At 30.3% G+C, this 13646-nt stretch overlaps 1 protein-coding gene and 1 long non-coding RNA gene across 2 annotated transcripts in view; both read right to left on the bottom strand.

The window, feature by feature from the left end:
* Positions 1-11201, bottom strand: part of LOC114332325 (tetratricopeptide repeat protein 12-like) — a 98760-nt gene extending 87559 nt beyond the window's left edge. Inside the window, exon 1 of the mRNA XM_050648501.1 lies at positions 10861-11201. Coding sequence (XP_050504458.1) covers positions 10861-11140 — 280 coding nt within the window. The 5' untranslated portion in view covers positions 11141-11201. The remainder of the gene's footprint in view (positions 1-10860) is intronic.
* Positions 11202-12313: 1112 nt separating this feature from the next.
* LOC126883224 (uncharacterized) lies at positions 12314-12788 on the bottom strand. Its single transcript, XR_007697575.1, has 2 exons — positions 12519-12788; positions 12314-12458 (listed from the first exon to the last, which is right to left on the bottom strand). It is a non-coding gene; the product is annotated as an uncharacterized LOC126883224 (long non-coding RNA).
* Between the last annotated feature and the right edge of the window lie 858 nt (positions 12789-13646).

The following is a 13646-nucleotide window of genomic DNA, read 5'->3' as shown; positions in this document are numbered from 1 at the left end:
TACAAAAAATTTCTTTTATAAAAATATGAAGAGGACTATATTTTCTACGATTTATTTCCGACAGCATCTCTCTATCATCCACAGTTTAGCAAGGGTGGCGCCCCAAAGTTGACAAGTTTTTAAAAAAGATGTTTTTAAAAAAAATATATTTTTCCCTAACTGTAACGGAAATTAAAAAGAAATGCTGCGGAGATTATTCACAAATAGATGATTGATTTTTTGGTATAGGTTTCACTTAAGGGTAATTGCCCTTTTTTTAATTACAGGGTGTTACATTTTAAAAAACCCCTTTTTATACCATCTGAACCGTTTATGCTAGAGTAAAAAGACTTTCAGCGATTACCCATGTACTGGTGTTATTTACAAATTTGTATAATGCACCCCCATTTTTTCCCCGAAACCACCCAAAAAAAAAAGAAGAATTAATAAATAAAGTGATTTTCTTGGAATCCTTCACACACAATGCCCTTCATTAATATGCTTCATATATCATTTTGTGCAAGTTATTATTACCCATGCATGGACACTAAAAGCGATTTCCTAGTGCAACCCCTGTAGCCAAAAACAATAAATAAAATGGGGGGTTAAAATTTTTTTTTGTTTTTTGCTTTTTGATCCATATGGGCATATGCTTCATCAATAGTGCTTTTCAAAAATATATATGGTTATTGCAACATTACTGCGCAAACCACCCCTATCCTTGAAAATATACTGCAGAAACTACCCCTATACCTTATCCAGCATGTTTTTACGATTTTCTCATTACCTATTCATTTTTTTTAAACACAACTTATACAAGTTTCTTAATGTTGTTCTGAAGCTATTTCCTTGTGGCATTTTTACGATTAATTATTTATATGGGAAATAAGCCACAATTAAAATGAAAAAAATAATTTTATTAACGTTTCGACGCCCAAATCGGGTGCCGTTGTCAAAATACAAAATATTACTAAAATAAACTAAAGTGTTGTTGCTAAGCAAAAAAAATTCTTCTAATAATTTATTTAATCTCACTCATTTATATTGGCAATTCAGACATATATTATACATTTTAAAGTAGAAGACTTTAAAATGATATTGCCAATATTTATGAGTTGCGTTCCTGGGACGACTTACTGAAAGATAGTTCATTCGATTACATGAAATTAACCCCAACTCAAGAATATCCGTCATAAAAAATTATAGCATGTGATATGTCTTTAAAAAGACAACCAAATGCAACGACAGTAAAATTCTCGCGTTAGAGACTTTTATTTTATTTTTATTTTTAACTTTTATTTCATGTAATCGAATGAACTATCTTTCAGTAAGTCGTCCCAGGAACGCAACTCATAAATATTGGCAATATCATTTTAAAGTCTTCTACTTTAAAATGTATAATATATGTCTGAATTGCCAATATAAATGAGTGAGATTAAATAAATTATTAGAAGAATTTTTTTTGCTTAGCAACAACACTTTAGTTTATTTTAGTAATATTTTGTATTTTGACAACGGCACCCGATTTGGGCGTCGAAACGTTAATAAAATTATTTTTTTCATTTTAATTGTGGCTTATTTCCCATATAAATAATTAACTTATACAAGGTTAAAGACCACTATTTACTCTAAAAATTAGGTCCTATTCATTTTTTTCGTTTAAGCAACCGTTACGGCACAGTGGCGCCGTAAACCTCATATATGCTTTGACGGGCTCCAGTTTTTGTTTATTTTTTCGTCATCTGTTTGTTTTATTGATAAAGTACTTATGTAAAATAAAACAACACAGTGTAACCTACAAATCATGACCTATGCACATTTTACATTCTTTGCTCCCCAAAGCTACAGTGGTGGCCCAAAATAAATTTTTTCATATTTTCGCCACCTACACGCATTTTATTGCGTTAATGCTACCTTGATAGCACAATATTCACCCCTAAGTGGTCGCTAAGCAGTGGCGGATCCAGGGAGGGGTGATGGGGGCGATCACCCCCACCCCTCTCAAACCAAGTGATATTATATTTGAAGATTATAAAAATATTCATTTATTTTTATAGAAATACTTATATTATATATAATATTATTTTTATAAGAATGACTTTTTATGCTTTAGCGACAGTGGCGGATCCAGCATCGTTAAGAGGGGGGTGCCAATTGGTTAAATTTCTATAAAAATAAATGAATATTTTTATAATCTTTGAATATAATATCACTTGGTTTGAGGGGGGGAGGTGATCTCCCCCATCACCCCTCCCTGGATCCGCCACTGCGTAGCGACCACCTAAGGGTAAATATTGTGCTCTTAAGGTAGCATTAATGCAATAAAATGCATGTAGGTGGCGAAAATATGCAAAAATTTATTTTGGGCCACCACTGTGGCTTTGGGGAGCAAAGAATGTAAAATGTGCATAAGTCATAATTTGTAGGTTACACTGTGTTGTTTTATTTTGCATAAGTACTTTATCAATAAAACGAACAGATGACGAAAAAAAAACAAAAACTGGAGCCCGTCAAAGCATATATGAGGTTTACGGCGCCACTGTGCCGTAACGGTTGCTTATACGAAAAAATGAATAGGACATAATTTTTAGAGTAAATAGTGGTCTTTAACCTTGTATAAGTTTTGTTTAAAAAGAATACATAGGTAATGAGAAAATCGTAAAAACATGCTCGCCAAGGGATAGGGGTAGTTTCTGCAGTATATTTTCAAGGATAGGGGTGGTTTTTGCAAAGATGTTGCAATAACCATATATATTTTTGAAAAGCACTATTGATGAAGCATATGCCCATATGGATCAAAAAGCAAAAAACAAAAAAAAAATTTCAACCCCCCATTTTATTTATTTTTTTTTGCTTCAGGGGTTGCACTAGGAAATTGCTTTTGGTGTCCATGCATGGGTAATAATAACGTCCACAAAATGATGTATAAAGCATATTAATAAAGGGCATTGTGTGTGAAGGATTCCAAGAAAATCAATTTATTTATTAATTCTTCTTCTTTTTGGGGTGGTTCCAGGTAAAAAATGGGGGTGCATTATACAAATTTGTAAATAGCACCAGTACGTGGGTAATTGCTGAAAGTCTTTTTACTCTAGCATAAACGGTTCAGATGGTATAAAAAGAGGTTTTTTAAAATGTAACACCCTGTAATTAAAAAAAGGGCAATTACTCTTAAGTAAAACCTGTACTAAAAAATCAGTCAATTATTTGTGAATAATTACCGCAGGATTTCTTCTTAATTTCCGTTACAGTTAGGGAAAAATATTATTTTTTTAAAAACATCTTTTTTAAAAACTTGTCAATTTTAGGGCGCCACCCCTGCTAAACGGTGGACGATAGAGAGATGGTGTTGGAAATAAATCGTAGAAAATATAGTCCTCCTCATATTTCTATAAAAGAAATTTTTTGTAAAAGTTACAGGAAGGGCTATGTTCCGCAAAAACCACAAATTACCCCTTTTAAAGGGGTGAAAAGGGAGGTTCCGGGGCGAAATTTTTTCAGAAAAAGTTAGTCTTATAATAAGCACCCCTTGATATACCAGAAAAAAAAATAAAACCGGACTTGTGTCCATTTTGCAAGGTTCAACCTTTGTTTCCTACACTATTAGTAAATAAATATTTATAAAATTAAACCAAAATTTTTGAAAATTTTATGTTAACATAGGTACAGTATTTCTCATGATCATTTTTCAGTGCGTAACAAATGATAAAAAAAGGGTTAGTCCGTGATAATACACATTTATGACATTTATTCTAACATGAAATTTTAGTTAAATCTGACAGTTGTCACATTTTATTTTCAATTTGGAATAAAAACAAATCAAAAGTGTTTCTTGCATTTATAAAATGGTATTTTCTTTGATTTGTATAGTCTTATAAATTATAGAGATTATATTTGTAATATTATTATCTAATTAAAAAAAATATTTTTTTATTATGGCGCCATCTATCGACAACTAGAATAACTAGAATAAATGTTATAAAAATCTCACCGACGAAATGTAATCACCGACGTGCCTTTTTTTCTGTCACATACAATTTAATGCGTTAGAAAGAAATCGAAAAACTGTGACGCACTGAAAGATGATCATGAAAAATACTGTATTTGCACGAAATAATAATAATAAATATTCATTTCGTTGTAAAGCGAAGCAAGAGCCGTCTTATTTTATTTAGTTCATAGAGCGCCAAAGGCCTTTAACTTTATATACTCGCATTAGAATTCGAAATATTTTTACGTAAAATATTATACATATACCTCACTAAAACTCACAATTATAACAATAATCTATTTTTTTTCAAATGACCAACAACTTATTTTTATTACACAAAAATATAATAAATTAACTATAAATAAACACTACTTTCCTATGAAACAACAATAACGAATTCTTAAAATGAATGAAAACGACTGCACTGAAGAGATATCCATAAAGATAATAGAATGGGGCCTCGATTTTTGACCCTTCGCTTCGTTATCGAACGTATTCGTTGGGTCAAAAATCGATGCCCAGATAAGAGAAAATCTGACGCAGGTTTCTCAAAATAACAGTGTCAATTTCTCTATGTTGCCTAATTAGTTATTAGTTATAGATAATATGTTCGATTTCTTGTTAGAAATAAAAAATTTTAGTAAAATTGTGGCTTATTTCCCATCGAAAATACTTCATTATAAAAATACCACAAGGAAATAACTTCAGAACAAAATTTTAGTAAGTTCAAAATGGCACAAAATCTATAGGCATGGGAAAAAAGTTTATTTGAAGAAAGTGTATTTCTTTGTTCGTCTTAATGGCGGTACAGGCTCGTTTTTTAATATTGTATTTAATTACAGAGTAATTTCCACATACTATACCCCAGGCTGTGGGTAAAAAATAGGTCGATTTCAGAATATAATTCAGGAATTTTTGAAACCTATCAGGTGTTGTAAAGGACGATGCCAGCAATAACTTCTACTAAAATGTAACCAAAAATATTGTGCGCTTTTTTTTTATTGCGATTTTCATTTGTTAAATTTGCAATTTTTATTGATTTTTAATTTTGCAGCTTAGGATATTGATTTTAGAGAAAAACTTTTTAATACAAAGTTGTAGTAAATTTAAAAACCTACAATTTGAGGTATGGTATGTTTAATTTTGTTAATTGGTTATTGCAAAACAGCCTGCGAAATTTCCAAAATGGCCGTCTTTTACAATTGCATTATTTATTGTACAAATAATTTTTTTTATTTTTTAAAGCTTTAAAATGGAGACCTTTCAATTCTAAACATAAAAAAATTGTAAAGCCAGATTAACGAATTTGTTGCTTAGATATTACAAATTGTTTAGGTCAAATGTCGAAGGCTATAACTTTTTGAAAAAAAATCGTAGAGAGTTGGTGAAACATCTAATCTCCTTCTAAAGAGTTATGTTTTCATATTCTGATGTAAATAAATGCGTAAAACATTTTTAAATCTCTAATTTTTGGGTTTGAAAATAAGGGGGCAAATTTCGTTAAAAACATTTAGAGCTGAAGCGGCCCTGTACATCATATGAGTTTCTAACTTCAGATTATTGTTGCTGAAGATAAAACGAAGATTTATAAAAAAATAAAAAATTTCTACGACCAACTGAAGCCGAGATAATTTTTGGGTTTGAAAATAAGGGGGCAAATTTCGTTATAAACATTTAGAGCTGAAGCGACCCTGTACATCCTATGAGTTTCTAACTTACAGATTATTGTTGCTGAAGACAAAACAAAGATTTATAAAAAAATAAAAATTTTCTACAACCCACTGAAGCCGAGATAATTGTTTTTTTTTTCTTAAATCGTAGTGCCTTTATTTATACCAATTAAGAAATTATTTTACAGTCATTGACTAAAGAAAGACTTATATTATCTTAAAATAAAAATTATTATAAAATATAATTACATTTAATTATTAAAAATTATTTTTAAAATCGGTGCTTTTGCGAGCGGAAGAATTTTGCAAATCGCCCGGCTCGCTTCAAATCCGCGCGCTCGGAAAATTTTTACGTAACTTGTATTAAATTTTGTCAGAAAACAATTTAATAATATTACCATTATAATATACAGTCTATTTACCACTGTATTTGTTTTTCTTGATAATCTTTTATATGTGAAACTTCAAATTACATATATATGAAATATACAGAGAGAGTCTGTAAAGTGGAATAAATTCAATATCTCAAATACTAATTGTTTTTTTGGAAAATGCTCAGACCCGTCGATTAGTATTTCAAATTGTCCTTTTTGACATTCAATAAAAATGTATACAGGGTGTCCCAATTTAGAGATATGACGTCATCGTCGATTTTCTTAAATGGCAACACTGTCATTTTGATAGCTAATTTGATAGGGTTTGTAAAGTTATACATAACTGCAAAATATCAAATTTTTATTCTCTACCATTTACAAGATAATAGAAAATAACAAAGTTATATCTGTAATTTGGAATATATTCAATAATTAAAATACTAACTGTTTTTTTGAAAAATGCTCAGACCCGTCGATTAGTATATCAAATTGTCATTTTTGACATATAATAATAATGTATACAGGGTGTCCCAATTTAGAGATATGACGTCATCGTTGATTTTCTTAAATGGCAACACTATCATTTTGATAGCTATTTTGATAGCGTGTGTAAAGTTATACACATCTGAAAAATTTCAAAATTTTATTCCCTACCATTTACAAGATAATAAAAAATAACAAAGTTATGAAGAACAAGAGGTAATCAAATAATAATTGAATTTATTTATTTCAATTAAGCAAATGCTCATAACGTTGCCCATTGACAATTTGACAATAATTGAGGGCAACATTATGAGTTTTTGCTTAATTTATTGAAATAATTAAATTCAATTATTAGTTGATTACTTCTTTTTCATAACTTTGTTATTTTTTATTATCATCTAAATGGTAGAGAATACAAATTTGAAATTTTGCAGTTGTATAGAACTTTACACACCCTATCAAAATAGCTATCAAAATGACAGTGTTGCCATTTAAGAAAATCAACGATGACGTCATATCTCTAAATTGGGACACCCTGTATACATTATTATTATATGTCAAAAAGGACAATTTGATATACTAATCGACGGGTCTGAGCATTTTTCAAAAAAACAGTTAGTATTTTAATTATTGACTATATTCCAAATTACAGATATAACTTTGTTATTTTCTATTATCTTGTAAATGGTAGAGAATAAAAATTTGATATTTTGCAGTTATGTATAACTTTACAAACCCTATCAAATTAGCTATCAAAATGACAGTGTTGCCATTTAAGAAAATCGACGATGACGTCATATCTCTAAATTGGGACACCCTGTATACATTATTATTGAATGTCAAAAAGGACAATTTGAAATACTAATCGACGGGTCTGAGCATTTTCCAAAAAAACAATTAGTATTTGAGATATTGAATTTATTCCACTTTACAGACTCTCTCTGTATAACTATATTTTTAATTTTTCCATTGTTATATAAATATAATAATAATAATGTTACTTCTTACTATAATATACAATATAAAACTTTTTCTTCTTGTAGTGACAATTCGTTTTGGATTTCACATATAAAAGTTTATCAAGAAAAACAAATACAGTGGTAAATAGACTGTATATTATAATGGTAATATTATTAAATTGTTTTCTGTCAAAATTTAATACAAGTTACGTAAAAATTTTCCGAGCCATTTGCAAAATTCGGCCGCTTGCAAAAGCACCGATTTTAAAAATAATTTTTAATAATTAAATGTAATTATATTTTATAATAATTTTTATTTTAAGATAATATAGTCTTTCTTTAGTCAATGACTGTAATATAATTTCTTAATTGTTATAAATAAAGGCACTACGATTTAAGAAAAAAAAAGCAATTATCTCGGCTTCAGTTGGTTGTAGAAAATTTTTATTTTTTTATAAATCTTCGTTTCGTCTTCAGCAACAATAATCTGTAAGTTAGAAACTCATAGGATGTACAGGGCCGCTTCAGCTCTAAATGTTTTTAACGAAATTTGCCCCCTTATTTTCAAACCCAAAAATTATCTCGGCTCCAGTTGGGCGTAGAAATTTTTAATTTTTTTATAAATCTTCTTTTTATCTTCAGCAACAATAATCTGTAAGTTAAAAACTCATAGGATGTACAGGGCCGCTTCAGCTCTAAATGTTTATAACGAAATTTGCCCCCTTATTTTCAAACCCAAAAATTACAGGTTTAAAAATGTTTTACGCATTTATTTACATCAGAATATGAAAAGATAACTCTTTAGAAGGAGATGGGATGTTTCACCAACTCTCTACGATTTTTTTTTCAAAAAGTTACAGCCTTCGACATTTGACCTTTTGGGATAAACAATTTATAATATCTAAGCAACAAATTCGTGAATCTGGCTTTACAATGTTTTTATGTTTGGAATTGAAAGATATTTATTTTAAAGCTTTAAAAAATAAAAAAAATTATTTGTACAATAAATAATGCAATTGTAAAAAACGGCCATTTTGGACCTTTCGCAGGCTGTTTTGCAATAACCAATTAACGAAATTAAACTTACTATACCTCAAATTGTAGGTTTTTTAATTTACTACTACTTTGTATTAAAACGTTTTTCTCTAAAATCAGTATCCTAAGCTGCAAAATTAAAAATCATTAAAAATTGCAAATTTAACAAATGAAAATCGCAATAAAAAAAGCGAACAATATTTTTGGTTACATTTTAGTAGAAGTTATTCCTGGCATCGTCCTTTACAACACCTGATAGGTTTCAAAAATTCCTGAATTATATCACGTTTTTTCACCCACAGCTGGAGTACTAATCTATTTCTCAAATTGGGCTCTGTACCGCCATTCTTTATTATATTACGAGTGTGCCAAATATATATCTCGACAAAATATTCAAAATTACAGCCGCAATCTTTTACCGCGTTTTTGTTGCTACCTGTTGATCGCTACTGTAGCCTCTTAATGTCCAGTTGCACCAACAAATAAACGATTAATTTGGATTGCCCGTTTATTTTAAAATGTAATTGTCAAAAAACTGTCAAATTAAAAACAGAAATTTTAACGATTCTCCCAGAAAATATTAAATTTTAACCTTTTTCGAAAGAAAAGAAAGGTGTTCTGTTATTTTATTTGATGGTAAAAAATTTCATATTTTTCGGGAGAATCGTTAAAATTTCTGTTTTTTATTGACTGTTTTTTGACAATTATTCTACAGTGATGAGCGCGCTTATGACCGCCAAAATAACGTGAAAGATGGAAAACATAATATACCTAAATTGCGACACAAAAAGAGATGAAACTAATATAGGTGGAAGTTACCGTTATAAACGTATAAATAATCTATTAACATTACATTACATAGTTTCCCTCCTTTAGACGTCTGTGACAGGAGTATTTTATAAAATTCTACTGTAACAGTGGCAGTTGTCATACTCCTCCGATACGTCTAAAGGTGGGAAACTATGTAATATAATGTTAATTTATACGTTTGTAACGATAATTTCCACCTCCACTAGTTTCATTTTTTTATCACACAACTTAATATGTTTTCCATCTTTTGCGTTATTTTGCCGGTTATTATGCGCCATGACGTGCTCATCACTGTATTTTAAAATAAACGGGCAGTCCAAATCACAAAATCAATCGTTTATTTGTTGGTGCAACAATGCAGTTTTTCTAAGGATAGATTTTTTTACGGACTGTCCCCAGCGCACGCCCCTGTATTAAAAGTCCGTATTTGGTAGGAGTACATTTTTTACAGGGTACAAGGTTTCTCCCCACGTGATTTTCTGACGCGCTCGAGTAACTGCAAAAATCTCCGCTTCGGCTTCCCTACCACTATGAGTAGGTATGCCAAATTTCATGTCAATCGCGTCAAGCGGTTCTTTAAAATCCGGAGATTTTGCAATATTTTACCGTGAGTGAATGGACTATTATCACTTTAAAAAGTGGCGACACATTGCCTTTAAAAGCAGCAAGTGGCGACAACTCTATGGTGGCGACACATTTGCAGTCTTAGGCTACGGCTCCACGGGCGAGAAATTGACGCTAGCAGTAGCAGTAAAATGAACTTAAGGTTCCGCGGAACGGAATGGGAATAGCCGAACTGTACCGACTACAGGACTTGTGCGTAGTCGGTTCAGTTCGGCTATTCCCATTCCGTTCCGCGGAACCTTAAGTTCATTTTACTGCTACTGCTAGCGTCAATTTCTCGCCCGTGGAGCCGTAGCCTTAGGGGTATACGCTGTGAGCTCGTACGTAGAGAGGATATTTACAAATTCGCGAACGCCAGTAGTGACAAGTTTGTAAACGTTTACCGGAAATTTGACATAAATGTCAAAGTGATTAATTTAAAATTAAAATTAAAAACATTAATTATAAACAATATTAGTTGCTCAAAGCTGTGGTATATATTTTTACCTTAAATATATTTACGTTTTAAATACTGAATTTAAGTTTTTTTTATGTTCCGTAATATCTAATTATAAATAATCTATTATAATCTTAGCGCCATCTACACGATTATTGTCAAAGTATCCGAAGTAAGAAATTGATATTTTATCAATAGAACGTCAAAATGATTAGAAAAATCTTAAAAAAATCGATTACAATTTAATTACTTTTTTGCGTTGTAAATATTAAGCGATAACAATTAAATAATAAATTTAAAAATTACCGGTAAAAGTTGAATTAGTAACCGCTAGGAGCGACACCAGCGGAGCTCAGAGCGTATATTATCCTGGTAAAAATTATTAGAAGGTAGTACCTAAATACGGCTAAGTAATAATAACAAGATGACACTTTTATAAAACGTTATTAACAACAAAGTTTATTTACTCAATGGCCAAGAAATAAAAGTCAACTTGTACCTTGTGACATGCTATTTGGATCTTTTTGCTCATTTTCTAGAACTTTCTTGTTAATCAGTGTTCTTGCATTTTTAACTTTTAATTCTACATTATCGTCTACATTCAAATTCTGTCCATCGTCATTAAGATATCTTTGCGCTTCTATGTTGCCAATTTCTTGTATTTGTTTATCTTTTGAAGCCAATTTTTGTACAATATTATTTACTTCACTAACTTTTACCATAAAATTATTAAACTCTTCATCTTTACAAAGGTATTCTGAATTGTACAATTTTGACATCTTACAAATTATCTAGAAAAATATCCTTTGATTTAACAAAACTTCAACTTTGGTGTCTTCAAAATATTTTAAACTGATTGATCAATATGACAATGAAGTGTAACGAAAGCGACACCTATTGGTTCATTTCTAAAATAATAATGAGAACAGAAAACATTAAACTTTAAATTAGCAGCTAGCCGATAGGTGGATGCCAAACTACAGCTACAGTGTTTAAAAGTGCAATCAAATTAAAAAAGTGGGTAAATTTTATTTACTATGATCAGGATTTCAAATATCATAGTTTAAAGATATTATTCGTCGAACAGTTTCCAAACTATTATGTATTCCTTTTTGTGAGCTTGTTAGCTTGTGCTATACTGCTATGCAAGATTTTGAAAATATCCTGATTTCTAATAAAAATTACAAAGGTAATTGTTCAAAACACGAACAACAAATGAAAAATCAATTCCATTGAAATAACATAAATTCCCGATCAAAAATTGATGGCCTTTATCTGAAGAACTTTAGAATTATTTTAACTTCTATAAATCATATTTTTAATAAAATAAAATTCGTAGAAAGAGTTTGCTCATTGGTCACACAAAAAATAAATTATGAAACCTATTATGTTCTTTTCATGGGGATTTTTCAGTGCGTCACAAATGATAGAAAAAAAGGTAAGTCCGTGATAATATACATTTATAACATTTATTCTAACATGACATTTTAGTTAAATCTGACAGTTGACAAATTTTATTTGCAATTGGGCATAAAAACAAATCAATTGTCTTTATTGCATTTATAAAATGGTATTTTCTTTGATTTGTATAGTCTTATATAAATTGTACAGATGATATTCGTAGATTATAATATATTACATTATATAATTCATAGAAAAAAGTGTTGTGTGATTTGGTAGAATGCGATCTTACTCTTTAAAAAACATGTCACGTATTTCAGCGCCATCTCGGCACCTGGTTAAATGGAAGGATACTACAAATCTGGCCTCCACATAAGTGGTCTGTAGCTTCGACATGATGGGTGTGAAATTTTAAACGCTCTTGTTGTTGATTGGATAGGAAGGGTGCCATAATCTAGCCTCCATGCTAGGTACATAGCCTAGCCTCCATACGGTACTTCCAATATTTAATATTTTATTCAATTGGACAATAAAGGTAAAACACAAACAACTTTTGTTTCTTACTTATTTATTTATAAAATAATGTGACATTTTACATAGAAATATGAGTATTTAATTTGGATTAAATATATGTTTACTTGTTGAACTTTTCCACCGTCTGCACCTGCACACAACAGCTGATCGGAGCCATTAGACCTAACAACAAAACAGTACCTACAATCAGAAAATCTCTACCTTACAATCAGAAAAACTTACCTTTAAAAAGGTACTCGATTACAAAATATCAAAAAAACACAACTGAATATCAGCTTTTTATGGTGACACAAACCACAAACACATCACATAACCGACCATATAAAATAACAACGACAACGAACGAACGAACACGAACACTGAACACAGATTCACAGATAGCGCAAGATTTGTCAAAAGTCATGTTCCACCAATCACAATGCCGACATCAGCGCCTCTGACAAAATGGAAGGAAAATAAATACGATTACATGTTTTTTATTAGAGTTCGCGGGGCATGATATAATTAGTAAATAATTTTTTTTCTATTATAGCGCCATCTATTGACAACTAGAATAATCACCGAACTAGAATAATTACCAAAGTAATCACCGACGTGCCTTTTTTTCTGTCATATACAATTTAATGCGTTAGAAAGAAATCGAAAAACTGTGATGACGCACTGAAAAATGCTCATGAGAAAAAGCTATATTATTTTCAGAGTTGCCATATGTAGTTTTTGGTTAATAATACAAAGTTTTGAACAATAAACCTAAATATTTAAATAAAATACTGTGAATTGAATAAGAATTTCTTTATTGTATTTCATGAAAAGTAAAATTTCAAAACAACTCAATAGTTCATATAAATATATTTTTATTTAAATGTTCTTCTTCTTCTTCTTCCTTTATTGGGTTATATCCCTCGGGATAATTCGCCCAGCTTACACCAGGGAAATACTCTTGTCTTGCTCTGGGCAGTCGAATATTTCCAAATATATATGTTAAAGCCTCAATTTTTTTTTAAATATATATTAGCAGGAACATCTTCGTATAGGGCCAGACAGTCCCTACAGGAAAGGCAATATTATACCATAAGGGTTAAGGCTTTTATCATTTGGAGGTCCAATATCTTTTTATATCTTTATCTTCTTAATTTTTTTAATTCAAATTTGGGAATTGATTAATTTATAAATTAAGTTTGGCTAAGTTAAGGAATTTAAGGATCAGGTTAATCCTACGTGGATTAAGGTTGGACATAAGTAAGCAAATTTCAATGGGAGTAGGGATATTTGTCTTGGCTAATTCTTTATATAGGTCAAAATTGGGTGACATATTTATAGGGCACTCAAAAATCAGATGATTTAAGGACC

The sequence above is a fragment of the Diabrotica virgifera genome, chromosome 4, assembly GCF_917563875.1.
Source record: "Diabrotica virgifera virgifera chromosome 4, PGI_DIABVI_V3a".
NCBI classification, from domain to species: Eukaryota; Metazoa; Arthropoda; class Insecta; order Coleoptera; family Chrysomelidae; genus Diabrotica; species Diabrotica virgifera.
The sequence above is the reverse complement of the archived record's forward strand: the minus strand, read 5'-3'. Positions and strand labels throughout refer to the sequence as shown.